The 21393-nt window shown below is 40.7% G+C and overlaps 2 protein-coding genes across 5 annotated transcripts; one reads left to right on the top strand and one right to left on the bottom strand.

Annotated features, from left to right (window-relative positions):
• Positions 1-3097: 3097 nt before the first annotated feature.
• Positions 3098-12821, bottom strand: trip13 (thyroid hormone receptor interactor 13). 2 transcript variants are annotated; one of them, XM_060861548.1, is made up of 14 exons: positions 12686-12821; positions 10652-10762; positions 10041-10191; positions 9460-9586; positions 8753-8808; positions 8565-8655; positions 7549-7621; positions 7387-7450; positions 7174-7260; positions 6806-6912; positions 4418-4571; positions 4180-4292; positions 3772-3841; positions 3098-3690 (listed from the first exon to the last, which is right to left on the bottom strand). In XM_060861548.1, exons 2-14 carry the CDS (start codon positions 10759-10761, stop codon positions 3595-3597), a joined length of 1299 nt encoding a protein of 432 aa, XP_060717531.1. In that variant the 5' UTR covers position 10762; positions 12686-12821; the 3' UTR covers positions 3098-3594. The 2 variants fall into 2 exon arrangements, with proteins under 2 accessions (XP_060717531.1, XP_060717530.1); XM_060861547.1 differs by having other exon boundaries at positions 10652-10793; positions 12686-12762.
• brd9 (bromodomain containing 9) lies at positions 12750-21264 on the top strand. 3 transcript variants are annotated; one of them, XM_060861544.1, is made up of 17 exons: positions 12750-12930; positions 13765-13985; positions 14083-14172; positions 14302-14431; positions 14877-14934; positions 15118-15262; positions 15661-15771; positions 16104-16285; positions 16697-16829; positions 16916-16988; positions 17495-17590; positions 17696-17828; positions 18619-18730; positions 19582-19632; positions 19998-20094; positions 20184-20357; positions 21054-21264. In XM_060861544.1, exons 1-17 carry the CDS (start codon positions 12879-12881, stop codon positions 21149-21151), a joined length of 1956 nt encoding a protein of 651 aa, XP_060717527.1. In that variant the 5' UTR covers positions 12750-12878; the 3' UTR covers positions 21152-21264. The 3 variants fall into 3 exon arrangements, with proteins under 3 accessions (XP_060717527.1, XP_060717528.1, XP_060717529.1); XM_060861545.1 differs by having other exon boundaries at positions 12751-12930; positions 16164-16285; XM_060861546.1 differs by having other exon boundaries at positions 12751-12930; positions 16167-16285.
• The last annotated feature ends 129 nt before the right edge of the window (positions 21265-21393 follow it).

Consider the following 21393-nt stretch of genomic DNA (forward strand, 5'->3'; position numbering starts at 1 on the left):
TTCTTTTTTAATAGCTCCATAATCTGACATATAAATGTTTGGATTTTAATAAGGATTAAAAAGTATCACATACTGAAGTATTCCTGAGGCAAATTCCCTAATACATGTAGCCTTTGAATGACTAGCATTTAAGCTAATGTGCATGTAAAGACTACAGAACGGTATTAACTAACAAGATTCATGAGTAATCATGAAGTTAAACTAATATAACCTTTAAAAAAAATAAACAAAACAGTGAAATCTTTCACTTTGTGAAAGAAACAGTTTCCTGTGTCATTCTGTGTAAGTTTTAGCCAAAGCATAAAATGGAGGATACTTACAGAGTTAATATCAAACCTCTTTTCTTCTTTAAAACTTATTTTCTTCTCAAAATGTATACTAAATCTAACAAATACTTTGAAATACACCACAGGGATTCATTTTTATAGATAAATAGTCAACGATAGGCTAGTGTGATACCGTTACTACCTCAAAGTTGTTTATTATCCAATAAAAAAGGTTTATTTATGTTAATTGACAGCTATTTGTTTCTGATTATAGCTTTTGGTTTATTGATGAAGCAAACATGGCTTTATCTATACTGTACGTTGTTATGTATGATGTTGTGGAAAGTCTGTGAGAAAAGTTAGTTCTTGTTATCACTTCTGACAGCAGCTATAAACAAACTTTCTCTCAAAACCGTCTCGTTTTTTTCTCAAATTTAAAAGACAAAACAAGCAGCTTGTCAGGTTACTGAGAAAGTCCTACGTCCTGACGATGCTTACTAAATGTGATAAAATGACTTACACTGGGGATTCTTTCCATAAATTGTAAATACGCATCTCATTACAGAAAGCTTTACTATATCAATGATGATAGTTTATATATATATATATATATATATATATATATATATATATATATATATATATATATATATATACAGTATATATAACCTATCAATAACAATCAACACCTTCTAAAGCAATCAGATTAGAAAATTTTAACTTTTACATGGTGTAAGAAATATGTAATACCTATTTAGTACTGTGTAAAACATCAGATGTAAATACTCACATGGCTGCCTTAAAAACATTTGGCTCACAGATTCAGTATATATAAGGTCTGAATAAAATGCAAATATTTTCCGAACTATATTATGATCCAAATCACTTCTAACTTCCGACTTATCCATTAAACCTTAAACCCATCATATCCTTTATTCTGATATCAAGTTATGGTCAAGGAAGACTGTGATTTTGGATTTACAACAGCTGATACAACTGTTTTTAATGTTTCCTGCTGATTATTTGTACGGTAAACATGTCTTACAGGGTCAGAAACCACATAGCTGTTTGAGACATCAAACTAAGAAAGACATCAAACTAAGAAAATCGAACACCAAACCTAACTAGGTGGATTGACTATATTTGGGGTTTAGGAGAACAATTAATTTAGCTTTGGCTAAACTATTGTATGCTTTTGGCAGAATTCTTACTAGATAATATAGTGAAAAATAAATGAAAAAATTAAGTTTTAAAAAAAACAACATTCTTTTCTTTTTCTTGTATATTCTTCACTTGCTCGAATCAGTCCTCTTCTCATCTCATTTTTCCACAACCTTCGTTTCCCACCCAGCTGTAAACTGACTGCCCCGGTCTGTGTGGTCACTGTGGCCGGCCATAATGACATATCCAGCTGTGATTATGATGTTGCGGCTCCTCTGAGGTTACTACCCATCTGTCGGCGCTCTGATGTCGTGTATATTACACCACACTTACAGATTTCGAGAGTGGAAGCAGGCCAGAAGGTGCAGACTGGGAGTCCGGACTCAGCTCTGATGTTTGTGCTGCAGACCTAAGCACTGTCCACTCAGACGGCAATACGTAGTCACACTCCCTTTGCCAGACAAACTCCTCCACCCACTCCTTCCGTCTTTTACTTAATCCTATTTAACAAACCTCATGTGCCAAACACCTAGTCTTGGATCCTTGGCCACATCCACAAGTTAGCTAAGCTGTCATTTCTGTGCATCTCCATTGGCAGGTAGATTGACGTTTCACAGCCCGGGGCCTCATACCTGGGCAACGGTTGAGAAGACAAACATGATAGTGTTTGTTTTGTTTAAAACCATTCTGTCAATTTTAAACCACCAGGGAATGTGATCAAACCTCCAACAATAAGGCCTTTGATTCATCTTTTTTCTTCCACCCTTCCTCTAGCAGTTGCAATTAAACAGCTGCCTGATGTTTTACGGCAAACTCAAGAGAGAAGAAACGCCTCTAGACATCTCAATTATGGGGTTATTTATCGCTCTGTCAGTTTTGCTTTTTTCTCATTGAGGTGATGCACTACATTTATCTGAACCATCACAAAGAAAGACTACGGCAGTCATCGTTAACAAAAGTTTGAACATTAAAATGCACCGTACGAGGGTTTAGAGACCAGGTGTATAATGTAACATTTAAAAGACTTTGTAAGGAAATAAAAGTCGACATTTACAGTAGCTAGCACGAGTGATATTTTTGTGCTAGCTCGTTATTAATTAGTAATAACATTCTATGATTTTCTTCTTGTGTACTCTGTCCCAAAGCATGTGTGTGATTTCTTATACAATTAAATAAGACATATTTGCATTCAGGACACAGTCAGAACTAACAGTATGGCACGGTTTTCAGAATCAGCTTTTCCAGAGGCATTAATGGCAAACATGTAAGTATTAAAATAAATTGCATGTGTATTTCTTTGCATCAATAACGACTCAACCTTACATGCCTTTATAACCATAAAATTACGTTTAACAGGCGTACAGTACCATAACATCAGTGCATGTTTAACATCAAATTCATGACAATGTTTTTAATATCTACAAAAAAAATTGTTTTCTTGGAAAACAAAAACCTCTTTAAAAAATGTAATTGTTAAAAAAAAAGAAAAACATTAAAATCTGTAAGATTAATATAATATCAATTATATAATTATCATATCCAACACTTCCTGTCAGTAATTCTTTTTTTTAAACATTCCCTGGTCTTATTTAAGTCATAGTTTCAATGTCAACTTTTAATACACCATCTAGTGGTGATATTGTGGAGACTCAAGAAATATTTCCAGCACATTTTAATCAATAAACGTTTTTTTTAATACACCTAAAAATGACAACAAACATTTGTTCGTTCACACAAATAAAAAAGTGTTCACGTTTGTCCGTTATGTCACACGTTTCTTTGTAGACCGATTCCTCATCATAATGCATCATAACACAGATTCCACACTGATGCTGGTAGAGAAAGAACCTGGAGTTTGGTGTAAAAAGAGCCATGTGTATGTTACATGCTGATAACAAAACAAGACAAACCAGACTTACAGGTGAGCAACAACTTTGTCAAGATGAACTTGTAAAAAAAGAACAAGCGAACTTGCCACGTCGTCTTTTATAAAACGTTCTGCTCATAAAGTGCTCTTCAAAAAAAAAAAAGAAAAAAAAAGAAAAGTCAACACGTGAAAGCTTAAACTACTGAACCAACTCGGAGCTCAGTTAATTAGAGTTAGTTAAAGTTCAGCGATAGACAGAAGTGTTGGATTAGATGGTAACCTTTAACCATCAGCTCACGCTCATACACAGTTAACCAGTTTCTCTCGTTCTTTCATCTGATGAGCGACAGCTTTGTCCATGGCACTTAGAAAGCATTCGAGCGTGATCACAGATGTCTGAAAACACAGAGCAGAGTATTAGCGAGTCTAGAGTCTAGTACATAGGATTATTTTAGCACAGACTGTAATGCAGAATACCTTTGCATAAAGAGCATGAGCCAAAAAGGGGATTTTCCTCAATGTGCGTCCACTAAGGCCAACACTTTTCCTGGTAGGAAGGAAAGGAAGCAAATGAAAATGCTATTCTTTGGCATGATCTCATTTTTTTCTGACAAACAAAAACAAAAACAAAAAAAAACATACTTTCCAGCTCATAAGTCATACTTCTTTCTTTCTAGCATACAAAAAAAATTAAAGGTATCCAGATGATAATGCAAGAAATTATCCATATTGCTTTACTGTCTCAATTCAAAAGTAAAACTTATAAGAAGCTTATAACTTATAGCTTTAGAGTGACGGAGCTGCAAAAATAGAGAAATACGGAAAAAGTGGTATTGCTACCAAGCGTGTTAAGAGCATTTAAAACTAAATCAAGTGAAGACTCACTTAGCAATTTTCTGAAGGTGAAGACTGAGCTGAGTCACTTCACTCTCAATATAGTTTAACGTATCAAGCTCCACGAGGTTCATCAGCTGCTGCCGGGGGTAAATGATCTGCCGCTGGATGATGAAAAAAAAATATAAATAAATAAATCATAGCTGGGTTAAGCCTAATAAGATATTAGGCAACAGATAGAATAAAGATATTACAGAGCTGTTTACATAAATTTATACCACACACACACCTTCATGAGCTCTTCCAGACAGGACAGGTAGATGTTGAAGACTGCCTGGGTGCTTGGCAAGCCGATATACTGCTTTATATCAGCTCTGTCCACAAAGGCCAGGTCAATCTTCTCGGTCACGTTTGAGGTAGTAAGGATCACCACGTTCGGATGTCTGCAAACCACAAGAGTTAATTTAGCAACGTTGTGGAAAGGAACATGTAAATATTTCTACGCTACCCATCAGACAGCTGTGATGGTAAAAAGAAAGAAATAAAAAGACAATAAAATGAGGACACTTTCCAGGAAGATCTTTGAGGAACACTTTTTCTGGCCCATATTCTAGACCATTTTACACACAGACACACACACAGACAGATACACAAAGACACACACATGCACACAGACAGACACACATGCACACAGACAGACACACACATGCACACAGACAGACACACACATGCACACAGACAGACACACACACGCACACAGACAGACACACACACGCACACAGACAGACACACACACACGCAGACAGACACACACACACGCAGACAGACACACACACGCACACAGACACACACACATGCACACAGACACACACACATGCACACAGACACACACATGCACACAGACACACACACATGCACACAGACACACACACATGCACACAGACACACACACATGCACACAGACACACACACATGCACACAGACACACACATGCACACAGACACACACATATGCACACAGACACACACATATGCACACAGACACACACATATGCACACAGACACACACATATGCACACAGACACACACATATGCACACAGACACACACATATGCACACAGACACACACATATGCACACAGACACACACATATGCACACAGACACACACATATGCACACAGACACACACATATGCACACAGACACACACATATGCACACAGACACACACATATGCACACAGACACACACATGCGCACAGACACACACATATTCACACAGACACACACATTCACACAGACACACACATATGCACACAGACACACACATATGCACACAGACAGACACACACATATGCACACAGACAGACACACACATATGCACACAGACAGACACACACATATGCACACAGACAGACACACACATATGCACACAGACAGACACACACATATGCACACAGACAGACACACACATATGCACACAGACACACACATATGCACACAGACAGACACACACATATTCACACAGACACACACATATTCACACAGACACACACATATGCACACAGACACACACATATGCACACAGACACACACATATTCACACAGACACAACATATACACACAGACACACACATATTCACACAGACACACACATTCACACAGACACACACATATGCACACAGACACACACATATGCACACAGACACACACATATGCACACAGACACACACATATGCACACAGACACACACATATGCACACAGACACACACATATGCACACAGACACACACATATGCACAGACACACACATATTCACACAGACACACACATATGCACACAGACACACACATATGCACACAGACACACACATATGCACACAGACACACACATATGCACACAGACACACACATATGCACACAGACACACACATATTCACACAGACACAACATATACACACAGACACACACATATTCACACAGACACACACATATTCACACAGACACACACATTCACACAGACACACACATATGCACACAGACACACACATATGCACACAGACACACACATATGCACACAGACACACACATATGCACACAGACACACACATATGCACACAGACACACATATTCACACAGACACACACATATGCACACAGACACACACATATGCACACAGACACACACATATGCACACAGACACACACATATGCACACAGACAGACACACACATATGCACACAGACACACACATATGCACACAGACAGACACACACATATGCACACAGACAGACACACACATATGCACACAGACAGACACACACATATGCACACAGACACACACATATGCACACAGACACACACATATTCACACAGACACAACATATACACACAGACACACACATTCACACAGACACACACATTCACACAGACACACACATATGCACACAGACACACACATATGCACACAGACACACACATTCACACAGACACAACATATACACACAGACACACACATATGCACACAGACACACACATATGCACACAGACACACACATATGCACACAGACACACACATATGCACACAGACACACACATATGCACACAGACACACACATATTCACACAGACACACACATACACACACAGACACACACATACGCACACAGACACACTATTCCAACCGTTTTATCTGGTCCAGCTGTGTAAGGACAGAGTTAACAACTCGGATGGCATCTGAAGGTTCGGTTCCTGCCTGAGAGGCATTTCTGGCTGCTGTTAGACTCTCCACCTGCACATAAACACCACAGCTGTCAACATCTGTTAAAAGTTACATTTTTAACAAAACATAAACTAATAATGGCAACAATTATAGAAAGACTACATGCAATTATTATAATTATCCTCAACATGCAGAAAGCAGAAAACAAAACCACAGGCTTAACAGGTGGCGACATGTGCAGGTTAGCTGCCAAATATTTATCAACACTGACAGGGAGCTAATCATCTAGTCAATCATGTCTAGCCTTAAAAATACCAGTGCCAAGTTTACCTCATCGATAAGAACAAAAACAAGGGCTTCTTTCTCATCTATCAGCTCTTGAATCTTCTGAAACATCTTCGTGACCAGTTTCCCGCTCTAGAAAACACAATGCTAGTTATATAAACGCACCAAGCTATTATTTTGCTCGTTGATTTCTGTACGTGTTTTTCTTTAAACAGAAATTAATTATATTATACATGAGGTTTGTTATTATTATCATACCTCTGAAAACCATTTTGAGAACAAACTGTGGCTGTTGATTTCTACAAATTGCCCATAGGAATATCTGCGGGAAGTAAGAGAAAACAAAACAAAAGACAGTAGATCAAAGACTACACGAGTGATGTGAGGTTGTTCCATTAAAGCTCCTAGAAATCTCCTGACCTTCCTGAGAGCCTGATGGAGAGTTTCTGTGCCAGCGCTTTACACAGCGATGTCTTTCCTGTGCCTGGAGGTCCTGTGGGATTCAAAGCAATCATTCAGTCAACAAAATAATAAAATCTGTCTGCACGTCTATCCATCTCCCAATTTATACTTATTTACTGCCTTTCTGTCTATCAACCTGTTACCAAATACGACTTGCGGTTGTACTCTATTGCTCCATCAATGTGTCTGTGTCTATCAGTCCGTACATCCATCCATCCATCCGTCTATCTAGTCCTTTAACTTGCTTAAAATCTGTATCTATTCATTCATCTCTTCCTCTATCGGCCCTGGCGATCCATGAATTATTATATCATTCAGTCGTTCTGTCCATCCATCTCTAGTCACCCCGTCTACCCGATTATCCCTTATATCCTTTTGTCTTTCTACTCATCCATTTATATACTGTATTTGTGTCTGTCTGCCACTCTTTTCCTGCATATATTCAAATGGGTCTCACAATTCCTCTCTTGCACCATCAACATGTACCCGTCTGTCTATCTATTGCAGTATCGGTCCATTTTTCTCTTTATCCATCCGTCGATCCTACCAAAGTCAGCTTTCTGTCAAGTCGTCTGTACACTACGTATGCGTCTCTGTCCATCTAGTTCCCCCCCCATTCATTTAGATATGCATACAATCCAACTATACATTTATTAGTTCCTATCTCGCTGTTCATTCATCTGTATTCATCTATAAATTGCTATTTGTCTTGCACTTTATCCATCCAGTCATTTATTGCTGTTTGTATCCGTCCATCTTTTCTAAATATCCTTGAATTTATCAATCACCCTTCAAGGATCCATCTGTACACGCACACACACCTCCTTATCAGTTTCACATATAAGGCAGCATGTCCTGTTTTTCTCAGTACTAGCAAACTTCCTATTGGAGGATTTTCTACTTAGCTGATTACCATCTTCGTAAGCAACAACACCTGAAGACATTAATTATTGAAATGATTAATTCATGCTTACCGTGAAGCAACACGACACGATTCCAGGCTACCAGATTGCTGTCAACGTTTTTGTCAGAGAAAAAGATTGCTGTCGAAACATAATCCAAGAGCTGGAGGGCAAAGTAAGAAAAAAATGTACACCATCACACTGGGTGACTGTTTAAAGAAGGGTGTTTAAAGGTGTGTTCAGAAGGAACCGTTTCATACTTGCGTTTTGATTCCTTCCTCGTAAACCAAGCTCTCCCATATCCCGTGAAACTCAGCTGCAAATAAAAACAATCTATAGATATAGAAATAGATTTTAACGGCATTCTTATTAACACTTCAGTCATTTCCTGAAAGAACATGTTTCAAAATAAAAACGGAGAAATCCTGAAAGATGAGGTTTGTGCGTTCTTTGCGTGAAAACTACTAAATACAGACCCATCAGTAAACAGCTCAAGAGTAGATTAGCTGACAGTACAATCAAATGAATGAAATGATTCTGAGAAAATGATTATTTAATTGATTAAGAAACTGAAATGGACATTGTGAATGTGACTGTGTGGTTTAGAAAGCGGTAGTTCTACTATAACACTGGGAAATTTACTCTTTGTGATATTCTCGTGCTGCTGTTGAGATTGTTGATTGTTGAGACTCGTGTAGATTCAGATATTTCCTTCTCACCGTTTAGTGTATAAGTAAACAGGCTCAATGATATTTTTGCCATAAAACCTATTGTTAACTTCTTTAAACAAACGAATAAAGGCACACAGAACTCAGAGAGAGAAAGTAAGTATTCTAGATGAACCGTATGAAGATTTACGAAGATTAGTGTCTCAATCCTGTTCCACGAGATTCAAACCGGTGTTTTGGAGCCAGATAATAAATTCAAGCTAAAGAAGCAATGCTGAGGAAATGCTGTGAAGCCTGACCTGCTGGTAAGAGCCAGTGATTGGCTGCAGAAAGCTCCTCCTCTTCCTCGAGGTTGAGCATGCTCGGGCCGTCATCGTTGAGAGAGAAGATGTGAATGCACAGATTACCCGATTTTAAATCGAGAGGCTATGAATGGAAAAAAGCGTTCTATTATTACAAAAAAATCTTAGAGTCCAAAACTAAAATAACGAGGGATAAATAACTGATGAGGTGCTACTATAAAGGTAAGAGTGTAATAATATAAACTGAGGTTATGAAGAACAACTGGAACTACTGTTATTATATCTCCTGACCAATCAGATAAGCTTTTACTACCATTTTTTCTATCTAACGGGATAAAATTAAATAATCGGTTTGCATTTCTTCTTAACTTCAAGCCTTTTACAAACTCACTCTCTCTCTCTCTCTCTCTCACACACACAGTGATCTTTACAACTATTACATAGTTGTAACAGGCAACAACAAATCAGACAAGATAATCTCGTGCAAAGTATAAATTACTCTTACATCTGCCACTGCGTCCACTAAACTTTACAAAGCCATAAAGTAAAATAAAAAATATATATAGTTAATTTCCTGCCTGTGCTTCGACATCCACCACAGCAACAGACTCCACATTTTTAGTCAGGAAGTCATCATCAAACTCCGTCCACTTGAAGCAGCCCATAACGAGGCTGTGTCGGTCGAGCAGAGCCAAAACATGCGTCCTGACTTCAGACCGTCTCGCTGTGCTGCGGGTATCAAATTAAAGCCGTTCATGTTAACAAAATTTGGCAAGAATCATCTGAACATCTCAACCAGATTTACATTTACATTTCCAGCATTTAGCAGACGTCATTCATCCAGAGCGACTCACATTTTTATCTTATTTTATACAACTGAGCAATTGAGGGTTAAGGGCCTTGCTCGGGGGCCCCAGCAGTGGCAGCTTGGTAGACGTGGGACTGGAACTCACAACCTTCTGATTGGTAGCCCAACACCGAAACCATTAGGCTACCACGTCCCTATCACGTATGTACTTGTTGAACATCTCACTCTATGAGATATACGACCATATGGCGTATATGATACAATATGTACTGATATTGCACAGACGATTAAAGCAAGATAAAGGTGCCTTCAGCAAACGGGTGAAAGCTTTTTTTTGGTTTACATTATTAAAATCCTAATAACGTCACTGACATGAATTACCTCTGTGGTTTGACAAGAACCTCAACGTGAACTTTGGCTCGGTCAGTAATGTCGTCCTCACAGGGATGCTGATGGTGATTCCAACCAACCTCCATTTTCTCCCCATTCATCCTTTAAATTGAAGGAAGAAGAATTTCAGTGTCTAAAAAAGGGTAGTGGAAATTACTGAAATAACCAGGAGATTTATCCATTACATAATAATAACAATAATAATAAATAAATAAATAAATAAATAAATAACAATAATAAATAAAAAAAATAACAATAATAATTATAATAAATAAATAAATAATAAATAAATAAATAATAACAATAATAATAATAATTGCAGGGGCTGAACTGCCATTTATAACATATCTATGGAAATGTCTTGAGCTAAACAGAAATAAATAAAAATAATTTTAAAGCTAATAACCATAATAAGATCCTTATTATCTGTCTGTCTGTATCTATCTCTTCTCTCTCTCTCTCCTCTTTGCTCTGTCTCTCCCCCCCCCCTCTCTCTCCTCACCCTCTCTCTGCCTGTCTCTCTCTGCTCTCCCTCCCTCTTCTTTCTCTCTCTGTGTCTCTCTCTCCCTGTCTCTCTCTCTCCCCCCTCTCTGTGTCTCTCCCCCTTCTCTGTGTGTCTCTCTCTCTGTCTCCCCCCCTCTCTGTGTGTCTCTCTCTCCCTGTCTCTCTCTCTCTGTGTCTCTCCCCCTCTCTGTGTGTCTCTCCCCCTTCTCTGTGTGTCTCTCTCTCCCTGTCTCTCTCTCTCTGTGTCTCTCCCCCTCTCTGTGTGTCTCTCCCCCTTCTCTGTGTGTCTCTCTCTCCCCCCCTCTGTGTGTGTCTCTCTCTCCCTGTCTCTCTCTCTCTGTGTCTCTCCCCCCTCTCTGTGTGTCTCTTCCCCCCTGTCTCTCTCTCCCTGTCTCTCTCCCCCCCTCTCTGTGTCTCTCCCCCCTCTCTGTGTGTGTGTGTCTCTCTCTCTGTGTGTGTGTCTCTCCCCCCCTCTGTCTCTCTCTGTGTCTCTCCCCCCCTGTGTGCGTCTCTCTCTCCCCCCTCTTTGTGTGTCTCTCCCCCTCTCTGTCTCTCTCTCTCTGTGTCTCCCCCCCCTCTGTGTGTCTCTCTCTCTCTCTGTCTCCCCCCTCTCTGTTTCTCTCCCTGTCTCTCTCTCTGTCTCTCTCTCTCTGTGTCTCCCCCGGTGTGTCTCTCTCTCTCTGTCTCCCCCCCTCTCTGTTTCTCTCTCTGTCTCTCTCTCTCTGTGTCTCCCCCCTGTGTGTCTCTCGCACTCTCTCTGTCTCCCCCCCTCTGTTTCTCTCCCTGTCTCTCTCTCTCCCTCCCCCCTCTCTGTGTGTCTCTCTCTCTCTCTGTCTCCCCCCTCTCTGCGTGTCTCTCCCTCCTCTCTGTCTCTCTCTGTCTCTCCCCCCCGTGTGCGTCTCTCTCTCCCTGTCTCTCTCTCTCCCCCCTCTCTGTGTGTGTCTCTCTCTCTGTGTCTCCCCCCCCCCCGTCTCTCCCCCCCCTCTCTCTCTCTCTGTCTCCCCCCTCTCTGTCTCTCCCCCTGTCTCTCTCTCTGTCTCCCCCCTCTCTGTCTCTCCCCCCTGTCTCTCTCTCTGTCTCCCCCCCTCTCTGTTTCTCTCCCTGTCTCTCTCTCTCTGTCTCTCTCCCTGTCTCTCTCTCTCTCTCTCTCTCTCTGTCTCCCCCCTCTCTGTTTCTCTCCCTGTCTCTCTCTCCCTGTCTCTCTCTCTCTCTCTGTGTCTCCCCCCCCCTGTGTGTCTCTCTCTCTCTCTCTCTGTCTCCCCCCCTCTCTGTGTGTGTCTCTTCCCCCCTCTCTCTGTGTGTGTGTGTGTGTGTGTGTGTGTGTGTGTGTGTGTGTGTGTCTCCCCCACCCTCTCTCTAACAAACAATTCCAGTGGTACAAATATTTTATATACACCGAAAAGTTAATTCTTCTCCTTCGGTAAAAATAACAAACATATGATGACATATCCTGAAAAAAATAAAAACGTAACACATTAAATTAAATATTTATGAAATAAAAACCAGGCTAGCTAAACTTACCTCACGAGCAGCTAACCAGAATAAACCAATAATCCCGCTCAAATTCTGACCCGGAAGACAACTCCTCCCCAGCCGGATGTAATGACTAGCAGCTCTAGTTGTTATTGTTGTTGCTAGTCGTTAAGAAAGAGATCTCGGTTGGGGTTTTAATCGTTGTTATTATTTATTATTATTCTTTATTTACACACACAACATGGGAAAGAAACACAAGAAATACAAACCCGAGTGGAGAACTGTAGACGGAGGTGAGTGTGTAGTTTATACACTAAATAAAAAGGTTTATTCATTAGCTTTAGCTTCATCCACCTTAAAAATACATTAATTCGAGCTTAACGTAGCACTATATCATTATATAACATAATATAAACATTATATATATGATGTGTAGTGTTGTGTTTTATTGGGGAAGGTTTGTAGCTGTAGTGCACTTCATCAGGCAAGCTGTTAGTGCACTGATGTAGGGATTGGTTTTGTCACTGATTCAGTGCTCTAGTATTTTTTCCCTCTTATTTATTCCTTAGTTCTTCAAACATCCATTTTACATCCAAACATCCAGATTTAGTGCCCAGTGGTTAAGGTGTTGGGCTACCAATCAGAAGGTTGTGAGTTCGAATCCCACGTCCACCAAGCTGCCACTGTTGGGCCCCTGAGCAAGGCCCTTAACCCTCTGTTGTTTGTATAAAGAAAATGAGATAATGTAAGTTAATTTGTTGATGGATAAGAGCGTCTGCAAAACGCTGTAAATGCAGTAGAAGTGTTGACATTTTGTCTGCATTTTCCTTCCCCATCTCCAAGCATTAATTGTCACCAAAGGAATGAGATCATTAAGGTATGAGAACAAGGTATGTTGTGTAAGGTGTTGGGCTACCAATCAGAAGGTTGTGAGTTCAAATCCCAGGTCCACCAAGCTGCCACTGTTGGGTCCCTGAGCAAAGCCCTGAAAATAAATAAACAAACAAATAAATAAATGCACTGGTGATGTAATTTATTAAAGACACCGGGATCGAGACACTGGTGTAAACAGCTTTCTTTTGATTCAAGCAGTTAGATCTGTTAATTAATTAATTAATTACACCCAGATTATGAGGACCAGCCCTTGGATAAACCGCTGAAGTTGGTGTTGAAGGTCGGGGGCAGCGAGATCACAGAACTCTCTGGCTCAGGACACGACTCAAGTTATTATGATGATCGCTCTGACCATGAACGAGAGCGGCACAAGGAAAAGAAAAAGAAGAAGAAGAAAAAATCTGAAAAAGAGAAGGACAAGCACTTGGACGACGAAGAAAGGAGAAGAAGAAAGGTTCGCAAAGCATTTACATTTAACGGCACATCATCTGTCTACGCGTATGCAATAGAAAGGTTTGTAAATCATTGTTGTATTTATTTACATTTCACAGGAGGAGAAGAAGAAAAAACGTGAACGAGAGCAGCTAGAAAACACAACCAGCGTCCCAGTAGAGCCCTTCGTTCTGACTAAACCTGTAGAGGTAAAGTCACTAAGCTGCTTCGTATGTCTCAACAGACACAGTGCTAAAGTTCCAACAAATGTTGTGTGATAGTTTTGGGACATTCCATGATGGTGAATGTGAAGGTGAGGTTTTTGTTCTGTGCTGCAGGTGGTGGTGGAGGAGAAAAAGAGGAAGAGGGAGAAGTTTGACGTTGAGCCTGATGAGTTCCACCCCAGCGTGAAGGTGGAGTCGGAGATGCAGGCGGACCGGCCGGTCAGAGCCTGTCGCACTCAGCAAGGTAGTTTTAACGTATTCAGTGACCCTGAAACAGTGAAGAGCCAAAGCTCAATCCACATTGTGTGTGGGGTTTTTTTTTGTGTGTGTTTGTGTGCATCTTTCTCTCTCTATGTATAGAACTAGTGTGAAAATGTCCTTTTAAACACAGCATACTTTTCTTAGTGTTAGTGGTACGTCTTTAACCTGTTGTTCCCATATTGGATGTCATTCAAGCAAGAAATACATTCACATGGTTCTGCGAATGTGTGTTTTCATAACTGTAAGGTTAAAAATGTGTTTGAACCGAATTCTGTTTTCTGTACGGTTGTTATATCGCAAGAGTGCAACAGGATCTCGCCCAGTCTCGCTCTGCCCTCTGCTGGAAAATGAGCTATTTTAAACGAGAAGTTTGAAGATCGCTAGCGTCCATTGTTTTAACGTCATAACGTATCTCTGTCTCGTTCCAGAAAGCGAGAGTACGCCACGTCAGCAGCTCCTCGAGCACTTCCTGCGTCTTCTACAGAGGTCTGATCACACGATCGCACGATGTACCCTGTCTTTTGCTTTCTCATCTGTCACATCGTAGCGTTCCTGTCTCTCAAATCAACCCATGGTCACGTTAAACATTCATTCATTCAGAAAAGTTTGTCTGCTCAGTATTCAGAACGATTCAATATTTATCCAGTACTCAACTGTGTGTCTCCTCAGAAAAGACCCACATGGGTTTTTTGCCTTCCCTGTGACGGATGCGATCGCACCAGGCTACTCCATGATCATCAAACACCCCATGGATTTCAGCACCATGAAGGACAAAATCGGCATGAACGAATACAAGACGGTCACAGAGTTTAAGGTATCTGGGGTACTTTTCTGACGTAGCTGATAAATTTAAATTCCGGTAGTGAGAGAGAGAAAAAAGGTAGCGATGATACATGAGGTTATAGACAGGTTCATACAAAGGTACAAAGACCCACAGAGAGGCCCTGGGTGAGGGATGGGATCATAGGGAGGTTTACAGGAGGACCATAGGGAGGTCATCGGATATAGAGCAGTCCATAGATAGACATTTATAGACACTTGATCTGATTTATAGACATGTTTATAAGATACAAGCTTGCTACACTACACCTGATAGCCTGATAACTGGATAGATGGACAAACGGATGGATGATGCTAGAGGTGTTTTCATGTTACTTACACTGACTTGATTTTAAACCTAATCTTTTCCGCTCTTGTCTTTCTGATATTCAGGCCGACTTCAAGCTGATGTGTGACAACGCAATGGTGTATAACAGACCCGAGACAGTCTACTATAAAGCTGCTAAGAAGCTTCTTCACACAGGCTTCAAAATGATGAGCAAAGTAACCCACCGCCTGTTCGAATCCCGACGTTCCGTTTCGCTTTTCCGCCCTAACCATTTTTCCATCTTTCATGCACCCTGATACTAACGTGCGCTTCTAACGCTTAATATTTCAGCTAATATGAGTAACATCACCACGCTCCCTATGCACACGCATGATAGGCTTGCATGCTTCCTAATTTTATTTTTTTCCCCCCATCCCATGCTGGCAGCCTTTTCGCTGCATGCCAAAGGCTTTTACGTTCCTACACTCCCATGGTCATGGCCCACTAAGGCCTCATGATGGAGGAGTAAACACGTGGCTGCCCGGCTCTTTTTCTGCTCTGTTTGCAGGAGCGGCTGTTAGCTCTGAAGCGCAGCATGTCTTTCATGCACGACATGGATTTTTCTCAGCAGGCCGCCATTTTGGGCGACGAGGACGTGGCCGGTGAGGAACCTGTTCCAGAAGTCGCCCATTTCCACACCGAGTCGGCCAAAAAATCTAAAAAGCAGCCGGTTAAAGAGCCCATTATAAGGTAAATCACAGGAAAGATTGCTATGAATACTGCAACAATTAGTGTTTATAAAGCTGTGGGTTATATCATAGAAACATCAGTAGCTTTAGTGCAAAAAAAACAAACAAAAAAACACTACGTTTCACACGTTAAACATTTCTTACATACTTTTTTATACTTTTCTATAACAGCAGCTATGACTATAGTTTGCAAGGCAAATTTGCTTTTGTTTTTATAGTGAACAGCGATTCCAATGGGCAAAATGTCATTTAAGCTAAGGCTTATGTATATTTATATATATATATATATATATTTTTTTTTTTTTTTTTTTCTAAGAGAAAAAGACATATTTTTGATTAAATGGTCATTTTTGCTGTAAGGGGTCTTCAGTGTCAGTACTGTCGTCTTACATGTTTTATATTCCGCTCTCAGTGATCTGTACGAGCCGGAGGGGAACGCGTGTAGCCTGACAGACAGCACCGCTGAGGAACACGTCCTGGCACTGGTGGAGCACGCAGCCGATGAAGCCCGGGATCGCATCAACCGCTACATGCCAAACACGAAGGTATGCGACGTGTAGAAAATATGGTTCAGAAAGACAGATTGCTCTTCTGCTTCCTGAGGAGTTTTCTCCCTGTTTCTTTTATACAGATGGGATACATTAAAAAGGAAGCAGACGGAACACTGATTTATACCGTAGTTAATCAGGATCCCGAGGCAGACGGTAAACCGCACCGCAGACAAACACGAACACGTACATTCACATGCATGAGACACATGAAACCTAGAACATTACGTGTGGAACACAAAAACACAATTAAAAAAAAAAAAAATTAAATAAAATAAAAGCACAACGTTGCCATATTTCCAGAAACGTAAATAAGGTACTGACCAAATAAATAAATAAATAGTTACACATTTTTAGTATATTTTACTATGTTTTTAGAGCACAAATTCAGCACAAATGTATGAAATCATTTTATTTATTTATTATTTAATTAAGGGCGCAGCTTCACACTTTCGATAGTCATTTCAATTTTTTATCACAGATTATTTGCAAACTAATTTTGAATTTTTGAAATCTGTCATTTTAGTAGAAAATATGCCAGTTCTTTGATTTTATACGTGGCGTGGGGGAATAAAGCCTATACGTGCGTTATATTGTACAAATCTAAACTACAATTTCCCATCCAAATCCTTCTTATTTCTAAAAACGACAATGTTTTACAGACGAAGAGACCCATATTGTAGATTTAAGCTCTCTCTCCAACAAGCTCCTACCTGGCCTTACGACATTAGGATTCAAAGATGACCGGAGACACAAAGGTAATTAGTCCCAAACTCTTAGCTTCGTGCACTCTGATTATGTTTGCTACAAGGTTCTGATTTCATTCTTCTTCTTTTTTTTTTTAACCGCCCGTCTGTTTACAGTGACGTTCCTGAGTAGCGCGTACAACTCTCAGACGCTGCAGAACAACTCCATCTATCCGGACCTGCTTCCCGAGGAGATGGATATGCTGTACTCGGCTTACGGAGACGAGACAGGGGTGCAGTGCGCTCTCAGGTTTGCCCTAAAAATGTACAATCTGGTATCCGCTATAAAGACAAAACCTGTATACTGATTTGCTAGGTATTATTCATGGTTTTAGTGAGTTTTCTGTTCTGTGAGGATGCGTGACGTATACAGTATGTTGTGTAACGTAATAAAACTCTTTACTGGTGCTGATCTGGCTGTTCGATGTAATGTATTATGTAATTGTGTATTATGTTTTGTTTTGTTCCAGTTAAAGGTGGGGTGCACGATGTTTGAAAAATGCTTCAGAAAACTAAGTTGGGCCGACTAACAAAACAAACGTGTAGCCAATGAGCAGAAAGGGGCGTGTCTTGTCAATATGCGGTGGAGAGAGTGTTCAGTGCACATGTCTGACATTATTTTGACATTATTCGACTTCCGTGTGAAACGGAGCTAAACCTTTCACGGTACAACACACAGTACTACAAAAACACATTTGGATTACCATAGTATTACTCATTGTGTTCATTTATTGATAAAAATATCCCCTCGGCCAGCTGCCCCAACAGGTTCCCACCCCAGCAGGTTCCGCCTGGGTTACGTTTGTATGTGTGGGCGGAGCTATCAAAACAGGGGTGGCATCCATTTGGGTTAGGGGCGTGTTTGTTTTGGTGATTTCAAATGTCAACACCGGCTTTCAAACATCGTGCACCCCACCTTTAATGTTTTTGTTTTTTTTTTGTTTTTTTTTATCATTTGTCCCACTGTAACATTTCATGCGCTCGTGTGGATGAACATCTTGCTCGATGTGTGACGTTTAATTTGATATGCGAATGTTTAGCCTCCAGGAATTTGTGAAGGACTGCGGAAGCTTCACCACGAGGCTCGTCGATGATCTGTTAGATAAAATGACAGGCAACGATCACTCCAAGGCCATCTACCAAATCCGACAGGTACCCGAGAACATTTCTTACAAGCAACGGTTCGGTCTAAAGTAGTCAACTAAAACCTTTGGTGTCTGACGATTTGTACTTCTTTCGTTTTTACCGCTGTTAGGTTTTCTTAAATCATTGCCTGTCTAACCAAGCTGCATTGATCAGTATCACAGACAGTCATGCTGTGGTATATCGTTGCTGTCAGGCGGAATCCTCGTATCTCCAAAACCGTTATTTTACAGGAAATTAAAAAAACGCCGTACCTTATCTGCAGTGCACAGGGTTTAGTCCGCGTTGCAGTGGATTGTCTTGCGCTAAAATTCCTGTCCTCAGACGAGCACCAGAACTAGCGTGGGTCAAGATTTTTTTTTCTTTGAGCCCAGTGTTTTGAAGACATTTACCTCAGAAGCTCTCCCGCGGAGTGAGGAAGAGGTGGACAGTTGAAGTGTCCAATGGAGTTATGAGATTTGCGCTCAAGCTATTTTCAAGACTTTAGATTGGTTAATAACTTGTAAAAATAACAGACCCACGTGGGGACTGACCAATAGTATTGATATGTGAAAAAATATGAAATTGACCAAATTTGGACATACGAGGTTTCCGCCCGACAGCGACGATATGTTATGCACTGTATTCTCTGATATTTGTTTAAACTGATATTTAAAAGACTTGTGGTATCTAGAAACTACAACATAAATTCATAAGAATCGATTCAGGTTTTTGCTTGTTCATGTTTGTGCTGCTATTCTGATTTAAGTGATTACAAGATTATATAAGTCAGTTTCGGACACCGGATGTCTTTTGCTGATCTGTTAGATTTGGTGTTCTAACTTTGGTCGCTTTAATGAAAGACCGATTTGCCTTTTCAGAAAAGAAACATGCCAGTGGACGAACCCAAGTCTGCTTTATGTGATACGCAGGTAACGCTGTTTGTGTAACAATACAGAACAGTGAAAAATGTGCCATGTGTAATGCAGGCATCTGAAAGAGAAAGAAACAGAACCTCCTGTGCCACTACAGCACAACATACAATCTGTTCCACTGATAAAAACAGATGTAGGACATCATAATTTGATCAAAATGCCTGTTCAGTTGTCTTTTACGTACATAATACATAAAAGAGTCATATATTAACCCAATAAATAAAAAGTTTTCGGTTGGCAACAACCATCATAGATCAACACAAAGGGAAAAGGAACAGATATTAAACATACATGTCTGCCAAGTATGTAAATGAATTTTATAAAGCAGTTATAAACACTTAATACTCGCTTTGTGATCTCAGAGCGCAGATGAAGCCATGATGGACAGTGCATCAGTGCTAGACTTCATTAGTCTTAAGAATTACCCAGACATGACCCTGGACATGCTCAACCCTCTGGGTGAGTCTTTTCTTCTCATTTGCCATGTAGAAAGTACTGACAGCAGCACTGGTACAGTGTAAGTAATCTCTTCATTTTCCCCGCTGTAGCAGGGAAACCGCTGAAGAAGGAGCCCGAGCACGAGGACGCACACCAGCACTTTGACGACACGGCCAAGTTACTGCAGGAGTTCCAGGACGCAGCGGTGGACAGGGTCGGATCCAGACCTTCCTCCAATCTCTCTTCTCTCTCTAATGCCTCCGAGAGAGACCAGCACCATTTAGGTATCACACACACCGCACATCCCTTGTGTTTATTGACCACCTTTATCACCACCGAAACTGGAAGTTTCAACCACAGAAGGAAAAACTTTTTCTCTTGACTTTTTTTTTTTAAGCACATAGGCCAGATACCCTTCACCAAGACTGACAAGCAGATAGGCTACACCTCTTTTGCCCCCTTTCCACCAGAAAGAACCGGGTGCTGGTTCAGAGCTAGTGCTGGTGCTGGTTTGAAGTTGGTTCCACTGGCGAGCCTTCTAAGAATCGGTTTGCCTTTCCATGGGCTAGAGAGCATCACAGAGTCTTACGTCACCGTATACACCGTTATACAGCGACGTTAGCCCCCCAGCCCCTGACACAAGCGGTGCTTGAGTCTAGACTAAACGTTTTGGTGCTACTTAAGAACCACTTTTCCTGGTTCAGAGCCGGTGCTTTGGGTGTCGAAAAAGAAAGAACTGATTTTAAATTAGGCTCAGAACCAGCACTCAAACTGCCTCGGTGGAAAAGGGGCATTAGTTATTAATAGATCCCGTTCACATAGAGATCGTGGACTGGCTTTGTGTCTTTAGTTACAACCTCATCAAAACTCCTAAATACTAAGCACATGTAAAGTCATTGTGATATCATTGGTGTTTACTGTTTATCTCTGCCATTGTTCTTGCTATTTAATGGGACTGTTTTTATTTTTTCTTTCTCTAGGAAGTTCACCTCACCTTGGTGTTGGAGACCAAGCCGAGATGGTTCACGACCCCTATGAGTTTCTGCAGTCCCCAGAGCCGGACTCGGGCACCAGCTGATGGAAATGGACTCAATGAGTGTTGCGTGATTGTGCTTGTGTCTGTGAGCTTGTACAGATTAGCTTCATTGATGTCACTCTTTTTTTTTTTTTTTAAATAAATGTTCACGAGTTTGTATTCGTCTTTGGTGTTTCTTTGGGTCTCAAGCGTATTATTTCAGGCTTGGCGATAAGGTGGGATGACCATGAAGAATACTTGTAACTTTCTGTTTCAGATTTTCAATTGCATTTGTTGATCCATTG

The sequence above is a fragment of the Tachysurus vachellii genome, chromosome 25 (assembly GCF_030014155.1).
Source record: "Tachysurus vachellii isolate PV-2020 chromosome 25, HZAU_Pvac_v1, whole genome shotgun sequence".
Lineage (NCBI taxonomy): Eukaryota > Metazoa > Chordata > Actinopteri > Siluriformes > Bagridae > Tachysurus > Tachysurus vachellii.

Bases quoted from the DNA above. Each gene is read 5' to 3' on its own strand.
- trip13 (XM_060861548.1), bottom strand. From the start codon at position 10,761: ATGAATGGGGAGAAAATGGAGGTTGGTTGGAATCACCATCAGCATCCC. The intron at 10,192-10,651 runs GTAATTCATGTC...TGATACCCGCAG, and splicing joins GTTCTTGTCAAACCACAGAG to CACAGCGAGACGGTCTGAAG. The intron at 6,913-7,173 runs GTAAACTTGGCA...GTTTATGTGCAG, and splicing joins TTTTTGTTCTTATCGATGAG to GTGGAGAGTCTAACAGCAGC.
- brd9 (XM_060861544.1), top strand. From the start codon at position 12,879: ATGGGAAAGAAACACAAGAAATACAAACCCGAGTGGAGAACTGTAGAC. The intron at 14,935-15,117 runs GTCTGATCACAC...GTGTCTCCTCAG, and splicing joins TTCCTGCGTCTTCTACAGAG to AAAAGACCCACATGGGTTTT. The intron at 18,731-19,581 runs GTACCCGAGAAC...TTGCCTTTTCAG, and splicing joins CCATCTACCAAATCCGACAG to AAAAGAAACATGCCAGTGGA.